The sequence below is a fragment of the Hetaerina americana genome, unplaced genomic scaffold, assembly GCF_022747635.1.
Source record: "Hetaerina americana unplaced genomic scaffold, ioHetAmer1.1.p SCAF_27, whole genome shotgun sequence".
Taxonomy (NCBI): Eukaryota; Metazoa; Arthropoda; class Insecta; order Odonata; family Calopterygidae; genus Hetaerina; species Hetaerina americana.
The window spans coordinates 4,704,879-4,722,937 of record NW_027286841.1 but is presented as its reverse complement, the minus strand read 5'-3'; the positions used below and the strand labels follow the sequence as shown (position 1 = coordinate 4,722,937).

Here is an 18,059-nt window from a genome sequence, read left to right as displayed (position 1 = left end):
TCGGATGTCCATGCCGCTTGAATGCGGTCCATCCAATGAGCGGATATTACGAAGAGGCGAAATCTTTGCCGATTGGTAAATTAATCATCAGGATTGGCCTTAGAAGCAAATTGGGCGAAGAACGTAAAAAGGAACTTTTCGGCAGGAAAGTTCCAGGATCCGCACACTGGAAAGTGTTAAGGATAGCAAAAGAGTATTTTGTTGGTTCGATGTAATAGGAATGCAGAAAATTACCTTGGTAATATCGAATCAAATATCTAATCGATTAATTTATGTAAACTTGATTGAGCAATTTAATGATGCATCATAATTGTCGAAATTTGCAATTAGTAATGTAATATTATTGTAGTAATTCTCACGCCTAAAACTTCTAGGAATTTGGTTATCCAATATTTGTAATAGGAGGGCTGTCCAAGGGGGTGACTTACGTTTGCGTGTAGCGAGCGAAGTATTGGGGGGGGTGCGAATGTTTGCTGCATTGACACACACACACACACACACACAAACACGCCTTGAACTGCGGAGTTTTGTGAAACGCCGCGTCGCTTGTCGTTTGTTTACTGCAGCGAGTCAAAATGAACAACACAATTGAAAATTCCGCCAAATGTTAAATCTGTTTAGTGATAAGGTTTTTACTGTAAATATATTTCAAAGCTGTTGATATTCATCATCGGGACATTTGTACTGTGCACCGACTACGTGACGGTGCTGTGCGTCAATGGTGTCGTTAGTTTATTTATTTATTTAACCTTAGTCCGCGAACAGCATTTTTTGGCCTATACATCCGACGGACTAGAAAACAATGGAGATGATTGCATACACCCATGCCTCGGGTGGAGGAAAACCCACCCAGGCGGGAATCGAATCCGCGACTCATAGATTGGCAGACGAGGACGTTTACCCGCCGCCACCGGGGTCGGCTGAGAGGGAACGCACAAATGTCAAAGGACTGGCCATCAGTCAGGTCATCTGTCGCAAGGCTGGGCCGACAACTGCGGTGGACCTCGCAGTGAACATTGGTGCTGTGGCCATTTTAAAAACCGAGAATGCACCACTTCCTCACTCCGCCTTCACTCATTCATTATTCCGTCTCCTCGCACTCACTTCGCACGAAGTTTCCGTTGAATGCCAATTGCCTTGGGTTAGTTTTCTGCCTGTATAAACCTTATCACAAATCACACTCCACCACTCACGGGATATTCTATGGCATTGCACATTTCAACAGTTCGCAATGTGAGCAAAGTATAAGAAGAACCACGGTCTGCATACACGCTACCGCAGATGGATGAGTAGTACTGAGTGTGGCAGGGATGTTTAGACACACCAAGATGGTGGCTCTAAGCCCTACCCACCTACGCCACGATTGGCCGAAACTTAACTTTCTTTTTGGTCACCCCTCGTATTTGGAAGGATCAACAGTGCCTTTAGTCATCTCTCCTCAAGTCCCCGAACCCAGATCCGTTGTTGAGAGTTGTTAACGAGGTCAACTCCACAGGCCATGATCGGTCTCCGCGCTAAATGACATCGAAATCGATTTCAAAGTTTGTGTTTAGTGGGAACCCTCAAAATGTGCCGTGAAAATGCTCTGAAGGAGTGAACACTGAGTTTTTTTTCTAACCACCGATAATCCTGTAACGTGGCAAAAGGAGGAGGGACGCCGTCTCCTGGGATACGAAGTGATGCGCCCGCGAGTGGAGCACGGGGTGACAAGGTTCACGAAATTGCCGTTCACAGCAATAACGGATAGCCGGTGGCGAAGCCTTGTTCAGTCCGCCTTCGAAACGTTCGAATTTTCAAAGGCAGAAAGCTCATTTTCCAAGAACTCTTTTAAACTCTTTTTATTTAAATGAAAGAGAAGGTATTCCGTGGGTGTATCAACAGATGTCATTATTTGACTGCAAAGATTCAAACCAACGAATAAATCACCGTGGTATGGTTCCGTTTCCATTATCTCATATGATGCGACGACCATGTTTAAGTCGTGGGGTCTTAATTTACTTTTTAAATTTATTGATCCACTCATGAATGTATCTCACATACAAATCACCAATCTGTTCTATTGTCAGTTCCCAGTTCAGTTAAATCAATACTGCAGGGTGTGGTAAGAGGCCACCCTTACCCACATTTATACATGCTAACCGTCATATCGGCATGAAGAACAATTTGGATGGTACTCTCTTTTTACGTCGAACGCCAGAGATGCGACATCTCCAAACTGCTCGGCATATACTCAGAAGTCTTTCCTTCGCCATCGTTCATATTGCTGAGGTTGCATTTAAAAACTAAGTATTCCTGTTCAAAGCTCATTTTAACCAATGAGAATTGAATTCAATGACCGACAACTTCAGAAAGTTCCCCAGTTGGATGTTCTCTCGAGAGATCAACGAGGGCGTTACGGTATTGGCAACTTTTAGAAGGATTTTATTTTAAAGTTTGGAATTTAAAAAGGCACAGTTGCTAGTTGAACACCTGCGTTGATGTATGGACTTAATGCCCATGCTCTCTAAATCGTTCTTGATTTTAATGAGTGTAGTTTATTTATTGGTCCTTTATTTTTCTGTATTATACGTTTCTGTATTCTTTTGCTTTGAGATCTTTAGGCGTAAACTTATTTCCTAATTATTTTCCGGGCTCTGAAATCCAGATGTGTTATGATGACAATGGACAAGGCGTCCATGAACAGGACATGACACTCCATCCCGTCTCCACGATCTGGCGGGTGGTGTTTTTTCTCTTTTCAATCCCTCTCCGTTCTCGGGAAGAGAGGCCCCGGTTGCCCCCCCCCCCCCGGGGCGAGAGAGAAGCCCTGAGAGGGGGCGCGCTGGAGAGTGGATCGGGGAGCTAACGCAGTTCCGCTTCGCGAGGGCGGACGGACGGACCGGGGGGGGGGTCGTCGAAGGGGAGGACGGGGAAGGAGCCCCGTGATTTATCCACACGAACTGTTGCTCAAGACGCCCTTTTGTCTCAAGAACGGTGTAAATCAGGGTATCCAGAGTTAATTTAATTCCTAATGAACAGGAAGTTTCAATCAGCCATGATTTCCGATCGGGTAAATTTCATCCGTGCCAGCTCTTCTTAGTTACTTATGGGTTACTTGGAGCGAATGAACTTGACTGGATTACCCAACCAAAAGTCGAAGGCACAAAAAGTCAAAAAGTGGAAACGCACTCTGATAAAAGAAATCATTTTCCATAGTGGCGTGAATTCCTAATCATCCCTAAGCTTCGGCTGGTCCTTAGGAGTCCCCTCTGACGAAAATCGTAAGTGCATTTGCGATGTTTCTGGAAGACTCCCATTGTTTCACTGTCATTGTGTCACTTCCATCCTTTGTCCTTCTCCTTCTCCCCCCTCTCTCTCTCTCTGTTGTTGTTGGGGCGGGGGGGGGCACGCCTTCGCTGCCCGCCTCCAGCCGAGTGTGTCACATTCCCCACCCCTGACTTAAGGGGCGGAGACAGGGCACGGCTATTTAATGGGTGGAATTTCCCCCTCTCACTTTCCAATTCTGCATGACCTGACTTGTTATGCTGGAGGCTTGTCGTTTAGGTGGGTTTGGCTCATTTTTATTCCCTTCTTTCGCATGGCAAATTACTCATTTATTCGGTGAATTAACCCTTGTTTTGAATTAGGTCTTCTTCTTTGTTTGCGCGTTATTGGATACATTTTTAATTAATACTTTTCCCTGTTCCCTCTCTCTCCCATGTCCTCCTTTATCAATCACCCATCCCACCTGCTGTTCGCACCTCCTGCCACACACCTTTTTGGTGGATCGTGGGATATCTATGTCGATGTCGATATGACAGCATTAACATGGACAGGAATCGTTTGGTGCGATAAATTAATGACTCGACTTTTATTATTCGATTGCTCTTACGAAAGAGGACACGTAATATATTCACTCTAACGACAGGATAATAATTAATTGAAAATCTACGCGGATCCCTTTAGTAAATTTGACGGTAGGAATCCGTTTATTTTCAAAATTTTCTCACGACGTTGAAGAGAAGTTGGATTTTCCATCAATCGGATGGGGATTCTTCGTCCTTAATAATTATTTTTGTCCCATTCGTGCACATCTTAGAGCTCTCGGCTTCGTCACACAATCGATTTATTTGAGCACATCAATACTCAATCAGTGATTCGCTTTTTCGGCCCTTGCTCCGGCGGGAACGAGCACGTGTGCCGTGGGCACCGGATCTGACGAGGAAGGCGGCGAGTCATTGCATACTAAGTCATCAGTTGAATGAAAATGGTAACAAGGATGTTTGAGCTTAAGAGGGACGAATGAGGATGTTCTTTGGAGATAAGAGCGGGGCTAGGAGAGAAGGATGCCACGGACCCTCGAAGAGAGAAGAGGGAGGCTGGGTGGGGGGCTGAGGTGCGATGGCTTTCGTACTGGAGGACGCGGGCGAATCAAGGAGAGAGGAAAGGGACGAAGGCGGCGATGGAAACTGGTGACCGGGGAGTGTAATACGCACGCACGCATGAAGAGGCGGAGAGAGGGACTGGGGAAGGGTCGAGCCCAAAGAGCTGCTGCCATGAGCCAGTCCTCGAATTAATAGCACGTAAAGATGAGAAACAAGTCATCCTGTCGTACACTTGAGATTTCCTTATCAGGGTCCATTTCATGGGGAAATATTTGCAGATATTCAGTTCAGTTTGCGTTTGTACGTAAGTTCATCTTGCATGGTCTGTATGAAAAGTGTCGGGAAAAGTTTCGTAAGAAAGTAGATTTATTTCAGTAATTGCTACAACGCCTCAAAATTGTTCAAAGTACATCACTTGAGCGTCGACACACACTTTTGCCAGAGCGGCTTTTCCACGACTCGAAGGTTACCTGGTAAGTGGAAGGCCCTTAAGGGTACAAGCGTGCAAGCTTATTCAACGACACTTAGGGCCCCATGGTGGTGTCCTTTGAGGGAGGAAGGATTTCACTTTCATAGGAATAGAAAATAGTCATTCAAAAGAGCAGAGTCGAGAGTGTCAGCTTGCGAAGACCTTCTGCAACGGCATCGCGATGATTCCCCAACCCCCTTACAGTCCCAAATTGCCACAAGCAGAATATTTCCCATGGCCAAAAGTGAAATCCTCCCTCCCTCAAAGGACAACACCACCATGTGACCTTAACTGTCGTCAAAGGCACGCGTACCCTTAAGGACCTTCCGCCTACCCTCTGGGAGCCTTCGAGTCGTGGAAAAGCCATTGAAAAAAATGTGTCGACGCTCGAAGAAGAATTTTGACGCATTGTAGCAATTTCTGAAATAAATCTACTTTTCTACGAAACTTCTGCCGAAGTTTCTAATGCAAACCTTCCATTTGCAGCTCAGAATTAGGGATATTGTGTTCCAAGATGGGATGGGTGCGGGGCGAGAGATGGCGACAAAGGAGGCCTAATGAGCGGGGGTCGTGAATTGCGAAATTGTTGTCAGCCTCGGTCGGGGGCAGGCACCAATTAGCGACACCAACGACTCTGGCGAACCTCAAATAGTCCAAGCGAGCGCGCCCCTCTGCGATTGAGGCGCAGGGTCTGCCTTTAACCTCAATTGGCAAAATCGCTCTATCAATAACTGCTTGGTTCGCTGTCGAGGGGATTGCTCACGCCCTAACATGGTGCACTTCTGTTCATACCGGGGACTACATGGAAACATTAAAATGGACAGTCGCGTAGACATTTTAGGTTTCGGAGAATTTTAATATTTGGCAACTTTCGGACGAAGAGGACAGAGCGAATCTGAGGATATGTGTGAGAGGATGAAGTTAATTAGTTAACGCAGAGCCCGAGGATAATGGGAATGAATTTTTGACATTATACCAATTTGAAGTTTTTGGTGAACACACACACACACACACACATATATATATATATATATATATATATATATATATATATATAATACACACACACATATATATATATATATATAATATATATTTATGCGGTTATGATTATATAAGGAGTGGGTGAGAGAGGAGGAGGGGGGGAAGGAGGAGAGCTTACCAACACAAGAATGGTATATAAATGGACCACAACTTGAGTAATTTGTACCTGATAATGACGCCTAAGCGTTGAAACTAATAGTACCAAAATAAAGAGCAGTGGAAAAATACATTGTGTTCTTCATTTAATGAACATGAACTTCCACTAAGTTGAGCCAGAAACCTTCGAATAGATAAAGCTAACAGTTTCAGGCTTAACTTTGTGGAATTCTTTCATGGTGAGGGTGAAAGAAAGGGAAAAAACACTTTGCACTTCCACACACTTTTAATATAACACGACCATGGTTTCGATGCTTAAGATGCTTAAAAGTGTGTGGAAATGCAAAGTGTATTTTCTCTTTCTTTCACCCTCACCACTTCGAATAGATGTTTCTATATCTAAATTTTACTCGAAGGGAATAGAAAAAAGAGGGAATTATTTACAGCTTCCATTGAATTTTGCGGTATCTTCGTTTTAAATGGAAAATCACCGAAAGGTTTTGTAATATTTTTATACTCGTACATTTAAATAAGTCTCCAATCTAAATGTACCCTTAAATAATACATCTGGTAGCTCCATATATATCGACGCTTGTGTCTTGTCTAATTTGGGATTGCATACTTTTACACTGGTGTAATGATGTAGGAGCGTAATTTGTCTAGATATTGATATCGTTGCTTATTAAAAGCAATCACCAAAAAGAAAAAAAAAGTTCGTTTAGTTGATGTGCTAAATTCGGATAACTACGCAATAGTATCTATGAATAAACAATATGAATGCAGCGATGCGAGCGATTCAGCCGCACTGCTTTGATTGCGGGTTCTGTGGATGGTCAGCTGCTTCCCATGAGGCGTGGTGGCCCCCAAATTATGAGTATATAGACTTTATGTACGGAATGTAGCTTTTATTTCAGCGACAAAGTGCCAGCGACCGTGATGGCGAATCATTAGTCGTGTCGACTCTCTTCCGCGGATTAATCGAAGGAAGCAATTCAATATTCTGCCAATCGACGAACTTTGCACAATGTAGATTGCCAGGTGCGATGGGGGAAAAACAAGATCCCTTGGATTTGGCAATTATTCATTTGAGTTCGCGTCGTTCTCCCATTTAGATCAAAGTCGACATGAGCGCCGCTGAGAGCACGGGAGAAAATAAAGAGCCACCATTCAACAATTGCATGGTGTAAAAACCATTCGCATTGACTGGGATTCGAACCCTGATCCCTCAATGTCCGGTCGAGTGCTTTAGTCAGTTAAGCTACCAAGGTGTCCTCCTACACTCTGAAATTTGTGGGGGCCCTAAAGGAACAAGATGTTGTGTCGAAAGGCCGTACATACAATGTCACAGGCATTCGTAGTCGTGCGCTATGCGCCATAGTCCATGAGTTTTAAGCCAATTTTTAAGCGCCAGAGGTGTTTTATATTTGACAAATTCCAAGAAACTGCGGGAGACAGTAAATTGTAACGAAATCATTCGCTAAATGTGCATTGAAATGCAACAATTTCAGAAAATGAAAAAAGTCATCCGCCTTTACCAAGATCCGAACCCGGATCCCTTCACTCTTAAATTGTTGTATTATAATGATCATTCAGCAGTTATCTCCGTAAAGAAGTTACTGTCGCGGCATCTCCCGCAGTTTTTTGGAATTTCTAAATACGTAGCTGCCGAAAAAACGTTAGAAATGACGGGCGATGCGAATCGGAGTGAATTCAGGAATCCGCCCCTTAAAGAGACGAGAGCGGACCGTCTGGTTAAGGGGCACCCGAGGATATCAACAGCGGAATGGACGTGTGGGAAGTGAGGGACCGCAGGGGCGATGGAGGGGGGCGGGGGCGTCGTCTTAATGGCCCGAGAGTGCGCACTTGGGATGGATAATGGGGCGGCTGACCTTATAGGGTGATCCTCCCGCCCGCCGTCAAAGAGATTAAACTGAACCCATCCCTGCCACCACGCCCCGGGACCCATTGTTCGGGTGGGGGGGTGAGGAGGGGCGCGCGCGGTTTGGTTGGCTTCCGTTGCGGGGAGTTGAATTACGTTTAATCGCCCCACCCCTACCCCTGCTGTGACCCCTATCTGGTCCCGTTTACTCGATGAATTGAGAGCGGGTGAAGAGGCATTTTATTATTTTTTAAATTTATTTATTACCCCAAAAGCCACCGCTAGGGGGTGTGTGGCAGGGGGTGAATGCACACAAGTACCGATCGATTGAGACTTGTAGCCATGCCATTCTCTCGAAGTCTCGGTAATTCAGTCGTGGTATTGAAGGAAATGATCTCATGGGCGAAAATTAATGCGTAGATTCAAAGCATAGAAATATTTTTGGACTTCTTGGATAGGGAGAAATATTTTCCAAAATCAATCAATTTCGAGGAGTTAGATTAAACTAAATTACCGCATGAAACCTTCAATTTCACCCAACAATAAGTGGAAACCCTCAAGAGTTGAAGACCTCTGACGGTTTTACTTCTAGTCGTAAATTGGCAAATTAGAGCAAAAATTAAGTTTCAAATAGGTCTTTTGTTACTTATGTTTTCTACTTATGTTACTTTTTTTCGTTACTTATGTTAACTTATGTTTTGAAAAAAGAAACGTCCATGTTCGCCCAAATTTATCAATTTAATTTTACTGAATCATTGAAAAATGTCATTCGAGATACTTGAAGAATGATTTCATCATTTTATGCTCGCTGTATTTTCATAGAGGTAGTATTAATTTACGTTTAACCTTTTTACAGTGTAAGACTTCCTCTTTAACTCTGAATTTTGTTCGTAAACATGGAATCTCCTTCTCAGTGCATAACTCATATAGTTTAAATACAGATGTACGTAAGAGCAGGGAAGAAATAGTTTACTATCTAGAAATATGTATCGTTCCTCAAACTGTTTTGATTTAAGTGAGGTGATGTTGGGGCAACGTTCGCCGTAAATAAGTATCCTTCGTGATGACTCTGGGGTCGCGATCGACCGCTTCGGCTTTTTCAAGGCGAAGGTCGATGAGATGTTCAAAAGTGTGCAATGACAGATGAATCACAATCTCGCTTGAACGGGCGAGATGGAGGGTGGCAAGGGCGATCACCTAACCCTCACCGTTCCTACAATCAGAGACACGAAAATTGCATTCCGCCCTTTCGAATGTGCGCTCGGCGATATCTCAACACTTTCGAATCAACTCGGAACAGCTACAAAAATATTTTTAAGAAAGCCCTGGCAGAATGTTTTCAGCCTTCCGATGCTTCGGGCGGAAGTCAAGGTTTAAACTTTCGGTCGCCATTCTCATCTTGAAAATGTGGCACAAGGATTCCATGTTGGCTCCACGCTCACAGCGCCGCTAGTAGTGGCGTTACGCGGGTGCAGTGATTGTATTGATGCATGCATTATGTTTCTTCATGCCTAGTTTTTTTTTTTTGAACGTTAGCTGAAAATATTCGCTCGTCACGGGCGAGCAGTTTAATAGCAATTGGGAGTTCCGCTCACGTGTGTGGCCCTGTATCGTATTTGCGGCGGCGAGCATTTTGACAGAATGGCATTGAACAAAAATGGAGTGCGTTCAAGGACAAGGGAACATTTTGAGCAATTATTGGTGGTACTATTTCAATGTCACTCGTGCATGTGCGAATTAATCGCCCAATTCAGTATTTCGTTCGCTTTTTACGATGTAATATCCTCTCTAGAAAAACTCAGCACATTATCCGATCATAACCTAGAAAATGAGGGGTGCCCAATACCGCGGAATATTTTGGTTGCAAAATTTCCCACCCTTAGGCAATGTACAAATCAAAGCTTCGCGAGGAGTAATTCTACCTTTCTGCTTTTCAAATTCACTTCCAAATTAGCACATCCAACCTCCTATTTATAAGCGAAGTATTCAAGAGTACTTAAAGGACTTGCATAAAATATAATTGGCAGTGATTGCGCTAAGAATATTTTGAGTAATTTGTTGTGGTGCTATTTCAATGTCCGTATGAAGTCGCAATAATCAATCCAGTGATTGGTGTTGGTGCGTGGGGATTGACGTCGCCCTGAGCCTACGGCTCTGTGGCACACTGGTCATCCCCTGCGTAATCATTTTCCCCGCTCTCCATCCTTCCGTTGATGATACCACTTCAGCTGCTTGCGAAATCGAACTATTTGTTCTCTAATCTTCATAAACGACTCCCTTTCCTGGAATTGGAAACTAACACTGATCAGTCGAAATCTTACGGCCGAATTCTTCTTTCTTAAATGCTACGAATTAGTACATCAAAGGTCTTCGTCTCGCGTTTTTCTAAAACTTCAATTAGCTCCGTGGGAATAATGTCTACCCTCACTGCCTTATTTTATTTCAATTTTTGCAATGCCATTTTTATATCGCCGTCGGGTATGTGTGCACCTAAGCCATCTTCATATCGTCATTTTCCTTTTGTAGAAGCTTCCTGGCCTAATATATTTATTTACCTTGTTGTTTCTCAATATATTCCTTTTTTCTCTCTTGAATCTTTCTTGTTTCAACTAATTTTTTTCCTGACTTATCCTTCATTGATATCTCGGATTTTCCCTTCTTACTAACTGACAGTGTTTTAACCTTTGGACACATCCCGATTACTATTTAACGCTTACATTTTCTTCCGGCTAACCCCGTGTTTGCATTCTTCCATTTTCTTCTCTCATCTGTCTTTCCAAGAATCTCGTCCGTAATCCATGGTTTCCTTTCCCTATTAATAGTTCTTTTAGTTCCTTTTGCGGCTTCCGTTATCCCTCATTTGATAAATTCCCATTTTTCCTCCATTGTGCCCAGCTCTTTTTCCTCACTCATGATTTTCTCTACTGACTGCTAATATTCCTTCCTTCTTAATCCAGGTTATGCCCCTATTTTACGTTTCCTAAACCATCTTCCCTGTCTCATCTTTTTGAATCGGACGCTACTCTTCATCAATCCTAAATTATTGTCCGAGTCCGCATACGCTCCCGGGAAATTGTGCGTATTTTTAATGTCATTTCTGAATCTGTGCCTAATATTTATAGTCTAATATCTTCCCGAATCCCAGGTTAATATCCACTCAACCATGCACTTTCGTCTATTGTGGGGTCTGAACCAAGTGCTCGTTATGAATAGTCCCCACCTCATCACCATCTTCTCCTTCGCCTACCGCCGCGTTCCAATCCCCCATCACTACCAATTGCTTCCCTACCGCGATTCTTTCCAACCAACCGGTCGTGCACCCTATCGAATTCTTTCTCCCTATGATTACTTGGTAGCATGCCAACCTGAACAATCACCAAGTTCGTTGGTTCGGCCGAACGAGATAATAATGCCCACGACAAATAGAAATCGGCCCAATGGCAAATATATATATATGCATAGTATTAAGGCACTTAAAAGATGAATTAATATTCAGTTCATCCAGACGATATATCATACCGACCCCATGAGCATCAGCATGTTATTTCCTCGGGTGTATTCACGTCACCCTACCCCTAGTTCCGCTTGCGTCGGGGCCACGGGCCCTCGCCTTTTCGCTCCCTTCAGCCGCGGGCGCCGGACGGGAGATCGCGCCCTGGCGGGCGATGAGTTCGAATGCAGTTGATCTCAACTCTCGTGAATATTGTGTACGACCCATGTCACCTGGTTCCCTGCGCGGGGAGATTTTAACGAATCCAGTTGAGACCACACCACGAGGCCGAACGTCATTTGAGGAAGAAAAAAAAGGATCTTTACGTACTTATGCTGAATGAATGGCCCAGATGAATTAAGTAGGTACTTGGAACTATAAGTTCATCGATGCCCTGTGGGGTATCCGATGTCTCATCCAACTGTCGATATCAGTCTTGGATTTGACGAATTATTGAAAAATCGCATTGGTGAAGCGAATTATTCTATAAAATGCCAAAGTCCAGGACTTAACCACCTGCCAATAGAGTGGAGAAATATTTGTTTGAGGAAATTTTTGCATTTTTTTTGGAGACAAACACGGACGGAAATCAATCGCAAAATTGATGCGTATTTAAATTCGTTTGAAAAGCAGAAATTAGGGCTGGGAATCGCATTGTTCGAGTTCATACGAAAGGCAGGATAATATTGCAGGAGGCTTGAAAGGGATTATGGAGGCCATTCGCATTTGTAATCCCGTCTTTTCCCCAGTTTCGCTCTTGATGTCGGGGGTGTCTCATGATCGAATAAAAACATATTCTCCCGATTACCAAAAATACGGACTATATCTGAGAGCGACGGCACTTGTGAAGACGCCATTGAAACGCACGGTTGAACAACGGAAGCCCTTTTATCTGTTCCCTGAATCTGTCAACACGAGTTCATTTGGTGATGAATGGCTTAACTTGCCGTCCACATGGACCCTTTTCCACGTATTTCTCCGACTCGCCGTGTCGTGTCGCTGTGGTCTTCCCCCCCCCCCCCCCGAGACTTGTCGCGTCGCGTTGCTTACCTCAAGACGAAAGCGGAAACCTTCTCCCCGGGCCGGGCCGTGATGAAGACGGGCACGTGGACCCTGGAGAGCGGGTAGAGCGGCGCGTGAGGCAGGAGCATGGAGAGCCTGTCGTCGGCCCTGAGCTCCCTGTACGGAGCCCTGGCCGCCACCAGGATGGCCGAGGGCCCGATGGGCGTCACAGGCTGTATCTGGACCCTGGACCCCGGCGTCGGGACGCACCCCTCGCCGCCCCTCGGCTCGAACACCGAGAAGGCCGCGTGCACCTTGACCCTGGGCATCTTGGGCGGGTTCTGCGGCAGCGCGGGGCGCGGGCCCTCGGGCAGGATGTCGTCCCCGTCCACGTGCGCCTCCTGCGGCACGGGGGGCAGGGGCGGAGGCAGGGGCGGCCACCACGAGGCCGGGATGGTCACCTGTGCCACGCACGCACCGTCCGCCTCCTCGGCGTCCGGGCTGCAGGCCGCCGACAGTGGGCCGGGCGTGGGAGGCCTCTCGGCGCTCCCGCGGCCCTCCTCCAGAGACGCGTACAGCACGATGCACACCCTCGGTTGCTTGGGGGTGGGAGGGGCGTGGTGCGCGGCGGAGGGCAGCGGGGCCCGGGACGCGGCGTGCTGTTGGTACTGCCTCCGGCCTCCGCCTCCGCCCCCTCTGCGCGGAGGCTTGTCGCCCTGGGGCAGCAGCGCCGGGGGCTTGATGCCGGCGGGTCCCCCGGAAGCCGCGGCCTGCTGCCCCGTGTGGAAGAGGACGCGCAGGACGGGGGCGTCGCGGGGCACCTCGGGGGTGACCAGGTGGGCGCTGATGTCGAGGTTGTGCGCGGAGGGGTCGAGGTCCAGGGGCGAGGCGTGCGGGGGGGCGGACTGGGGCTGCTGCTGCCCCAGGAACAGCTGGAGGTTGGAGTGGTGCGGCTGGGCGGGGGCCGTGGCCACGAGGGAGGTGGCGTTGGGGAAGCCGGGGACGGGCACGGCGAGGGCGGGGTTGATGGGCGGCAGCGGCGCGTCCACGGGGTCCGGCACGATGTAGCGCGCCGGCACCGTCTGTTTCGTGGAGAAGGGCCCGTAGGTGGCCCTCACGGAGATGGGCCGCGACGTCTGGAAGACGGCGAAGCGGTCCACGCTCAGCACGGCCGCCTCGCCGCCTTCATCGTCCGACCCCTTGGGACCACCGGGGCCCTCGCCGTCGCTCTCCTCCTCCTCCTCCGAGGAGGGCCCCTCGACGCCACCCCTTGACGCATCGTCGGACCCGGCATCCTGGTCCTTCCGCCTCTGGCCGCCGTGCGGCGCGGAGAAGAGATGGTGGAGGGCCCTGGAGCGATCCCCGGGGTCGGAGCGGTCGTGCTTGAGAAAGAAGCCGCCGTCCTTGTGCTCGAAGTGGACCTCGATGGAGCCGGCGACCCCTGCCAACGGAGAAACACACTCTCATTAGCAAAATGATGGACATTCAAGTGCGATGCTCTCCCTATCTACTATGAATACAGGCGTGCAGAAATACCCTTCCCTGCCGTAGCTGACACCTCATTCATAAAAGGCCTCGTTTCATGTTATTTTTGGGAAACTACTTCCTACGCTGTAATTTGTTTTACATAATAATACTTCATCCCCTCTTAAGACATTTTATTACCCTACAAGCCACTGCTAGGGTGTGTGGCAGATGTTGAATACACACCAGACTAATTTGGACCCGAATATGACCGTACCTACCGCTGTCAACCAAGTGTTTTTGATCCCTTATCGTCCGTGAGAAAAATGACATCTTAAATGTATCTGTTCAACACTTAATCACTGTAATTTTATTGACATGATCTCTCCTACCATTGTACGATGGGGTAATAATACATTTTCAACATCACTGCAAAATAGACGTTCTTTCAATTTATTCATTTAGTAATTTTTTAAAATTAATTTTAGCTAAGATTTTTAATGAAATATTTATCTCATAAAATTAATATCTAAATTAAATTTAAATTAAGATTTAATCTGTGATTTAACATTTTCTCCGTGAATAATTTACAGCCTAGCTACTGTTTAATATTTTGAATATTAATATATGGTAATTTTTTGTTAGCTTGTCCACATATATTCCCCATAGTACGTGTTTCACCCAGGAGAGGTCGTGAGTGAGATTAACGCCTAGGTATTTAAATGAGTCTACACATTCGATTTCGGTGTTGCAGTGGGCGTTCGGGTGGGAATCTACCTTTTCCCAAAAAGTCATAACGCCACGTACTACTGCATCTTTTGCCCGAGCCACGTCCAAGCATTGATTTGTTCAACGCGTGCCTCTCTCCTCTCGAGACTTCCAACGCCTTGCGAGACCCTGCGATCGCATTCCACTCCTTTCATCTTTTCCTCACCCCCCCTTCCCCCCTCTCCCAAACCATTTCATCTTTCCCTCTTGCCGATCTGCGGCGAATCCACTCCCGTCCATTCTTTCTCCACTCGACCACACCATTCATTCCTCACTCTTATCGTTCCCATTTCTCATCAAAAACAGTCCTTAATTCATTCACAGCCCTCCAAGTTAGTCCATATTAATGCCTTACTTATCCTGTCTCACCCGAGTGTCGCTCCCAATTCATCCGCCGTGGGAAATAGTAGTACTATGGCAGTAACTCCCACTCATGGCCCCGCATTCGTTGATAATCGATGCACACCAGATGCTGACTAAATCCTTCTTGTCCTCAATCGCACATCTATCGTACGCTCTACGCAAGGGTATCCATGCATTGATTAATGCTTAATGGCGAATGAATGGATCACATCTCGTTCCGGCGTTCCTTTCGCACTCGCAACTCGCTGACACCCCTCGGCGTCACCCATGGGAATCGCTGTCTCGGCCGATCTTCAAGATTTGTGTATAAAATGTATCGGTAACAATCTTGCCCTGACGTGTGCGTGAAGTGCTGAATTAAGACAGTCGGTTTAGTGTTCGTATGATGACAGATCGTATTTTGGCATTGATAAGATGACAGTACCCTCCATTGTCACGGAAAAATTGGCGATGCGAAAGATCTGCGCTAAACTCGTCCTCCCGAAGGTCTTCGGACGGACGATCAAAAGGGCAGAGTCGAGACTGTCTGCTTGCGAGGACCTTCTTCAAAGGCGTCGCGAAGATTCCCCAACCCACTTACAATCTCCCTGACTTGGCAACGGTAGACTATCGCCTATTCCCTATAAGAGTGAAATCTTCCCTCCCTCAAAGGACACCACCACCAAGGGACCCTAATTGCCGTCAAAGAACCTTACACGCTTGTAACTTCAGCCTACCAGGGAGCCTTCGAGTCGTCAAGGAGCCGCTCTGGCAAAAGGATGTTGCCGCTCAAAAAAAGAAGCACTGAAGAATTTTGAGTAACTGCAGCAATATCTGAAATTAATCTATTTTTTTCCGAAACTGTTCGCGGTACTTTTCATTCAAGCCATGTAGAACTCCAATCCGAATATTGCGTCGCCTCTCAAAGTCGTGAGGGCAACGCTACGGGTGTCCACCGCCCCGGGTGACCTGTCGCGATGTCGCCGCGAATGGAGGGCGTTGAGGGGAAGTCGGGCGGAGGTGGGGGGGGCGGGGGGGTGAAGGACGAAGGGGGTCCCAGCTCTCCCTTCCGACGGGGCGGCCCAAGGAAGAATGCAATATCGGGAGAGGGAAAAGAGAAGAGAGGGCGGCGTCTGGAGGACATTTTTGGGCGGGAGATGGGGGTGAGGTGCCGGCGTTGAAATTAGTAGGGTCCCGGAATGCACTTGGACAGATAGGGAGGACGGGGGATGAGGGATTAGCAGGGGAAGGCGTATCCAGCCAGCCGGTCTCATCTCCGCCTCTTTATTAGAACAAGCACCGCTCTTATTTGACAGACACATCCACCGCCCGGAAGAATGCCACTCCCGTCTTATCGCCCGGGCGACTTTCACGTGTCGCTCTTTCTAATGTAAACTCTTTGCTGTCTAATCTCGGTTCTGCGCTCCCTCGAGTCGTAGTAGTTTTAACGAAAGAATAACATTTGAAAGTCAACTGATGTTACAGGACGGAAGGAGGGAAGACAAGCGTCGTGCGCTGGTCAGGTAGCGAGGGCAGTGCCGTCAGTGGTTGACAATGAGGGCGAATTGAAGGGCCTTTGATGAGATGGGGTGGGTGCTTCACCAATGCATCACCAGGATGAACGACGATTCGGGCAGTTGCTTCAAAAGGACCGATGCGATCTGGCCTGCAGCTAGGCAACGGTGATAAGGGTCGAGTGATAAAAAGCTTATATTTAAAGGCTACCCACCATAGCTAACAATGGACAACTTAGCGAGGATATAAATTAAGAGAAGTTTAGGGGGGAAGTTTAAATACCACATTGTGTGGAAAAATTCTAATCTGACTTGAATAAAATGCAAGACTACATACGTGTTAAAGCAGTTATCAGACTCATCGCAACGAATTCCAACTAAACGACATCACAGATTAGCAAAAAAAACAGGAATGTGGAGAACAGCGAAGGTGACCTCATTGAGAAAGATATCGGGAAGGACGAGACGAGGGAGGTATGGTAATGAGAGCCTCAGAGATTTGCATGGGAATAGCGTCCATACGGGCACGGACAAGAAAAAAGGGAATTTGACTGAAGCGAAAACGTGACCAGATTGGAAGGGAGGAGCGACTGGTGGAGAGGCGATGAAGATCAGAGAGAGGGAAGGGGAGCATGGACGGGGAGGACGCGGGAAAGGCAACCTCTTGGGGGGGGGGGGGTTGGTGGGGGAGCAGTTCTACCGAAAGAACATCGAGGGGGAAAACACTTACACTCGTTACTTTCCATTTTTTAGTTTCATTTAGTATCCTGCGAACCACGACTAGGGTGTGTTACAAGGGGTGTTAACACACCCTAGTCGTGGCCCTTTACCCAGAACACCTTTCCCTCCTAGCGCGGTCGGACAAAAGTTCTTTTAATTTGATCGCTCATTGTTCGTGGAAAAAATGATATCTTAAATCTATCTGTTCTACACTTAATCTATCTAATTTTATTGACTTTGTCTCTCCTACCGTAGTACAATGGGGCTAATAATACATTTTGAACATCACTGCGGAAGAGACGTCCATTCAATTCATACAATAAATTTTATCTGTAATTCAACCTTCGCTCCATAGAGTGATACCCAGCCTAGCTCCTCTAATATTTTGGTTACGCTACTAAGTTTATCGCAACATCGTTTTACGAATCTAGCTCCTCTACGCTGCACGCCATCCAATTCGGCAATCAATCCAACTTCGTGAGGATCCCATATAGTTTCCAGCACATTTTTAATGAAGCCTAACCAACGACATCTAACATTTCTCTTTGACCTTTTCATCACATTTACCAAATACTCTTCTAATAAATCCTAATTATTTGTTAGCTTGTGCACATATTCCCCGTATGTGTTTCACCCAGGAGAGGTCGTGAGTGAGAATGAACCCTAGGTATTAAATTGAGTGTACACATTCCATTTCGGTGTTGCCGACGCATTAGGCGTTCGGGAGAGAATTGCTCTTTTTCCAAAAATTTATCACCACGCACTTTTTTAGATTTAATTCTAATTGCCAAGCGTCGCACCAGCGTTGAATATCCATCAGATCATATGATAAAGCTGCGGTGCCCTCAAGATTTCGGATGTGACGGTAAACCTTAACATCTTCGGCAAATAAACGTATCTTTCTTGT

The 18,059-nt window shown here is 46.6% G+C and overlaps 1 protein-coding gene across 1 annotated transcript in view; it reads right to left on the bottom strand.

The window, feature by feature from the left end:
- Positions 1-18,059, bottom strand: part of dtn (transmembrane protein 132C dtn) — a 577,141-nt gene that overhangs the window by 62,506 nt on the left and 496,576 nt on the right. The window contains exon 2 of the mRNA XM_071586857.1: positions 12,393-13,785. Coding sequence (XP_071442958.1) covers positions 12,393-13,785 — 1,393 coding nt within the window. The remainder of the gene's footprint in view (positions 1-12,392; positions 13,786-18,059) is intronic.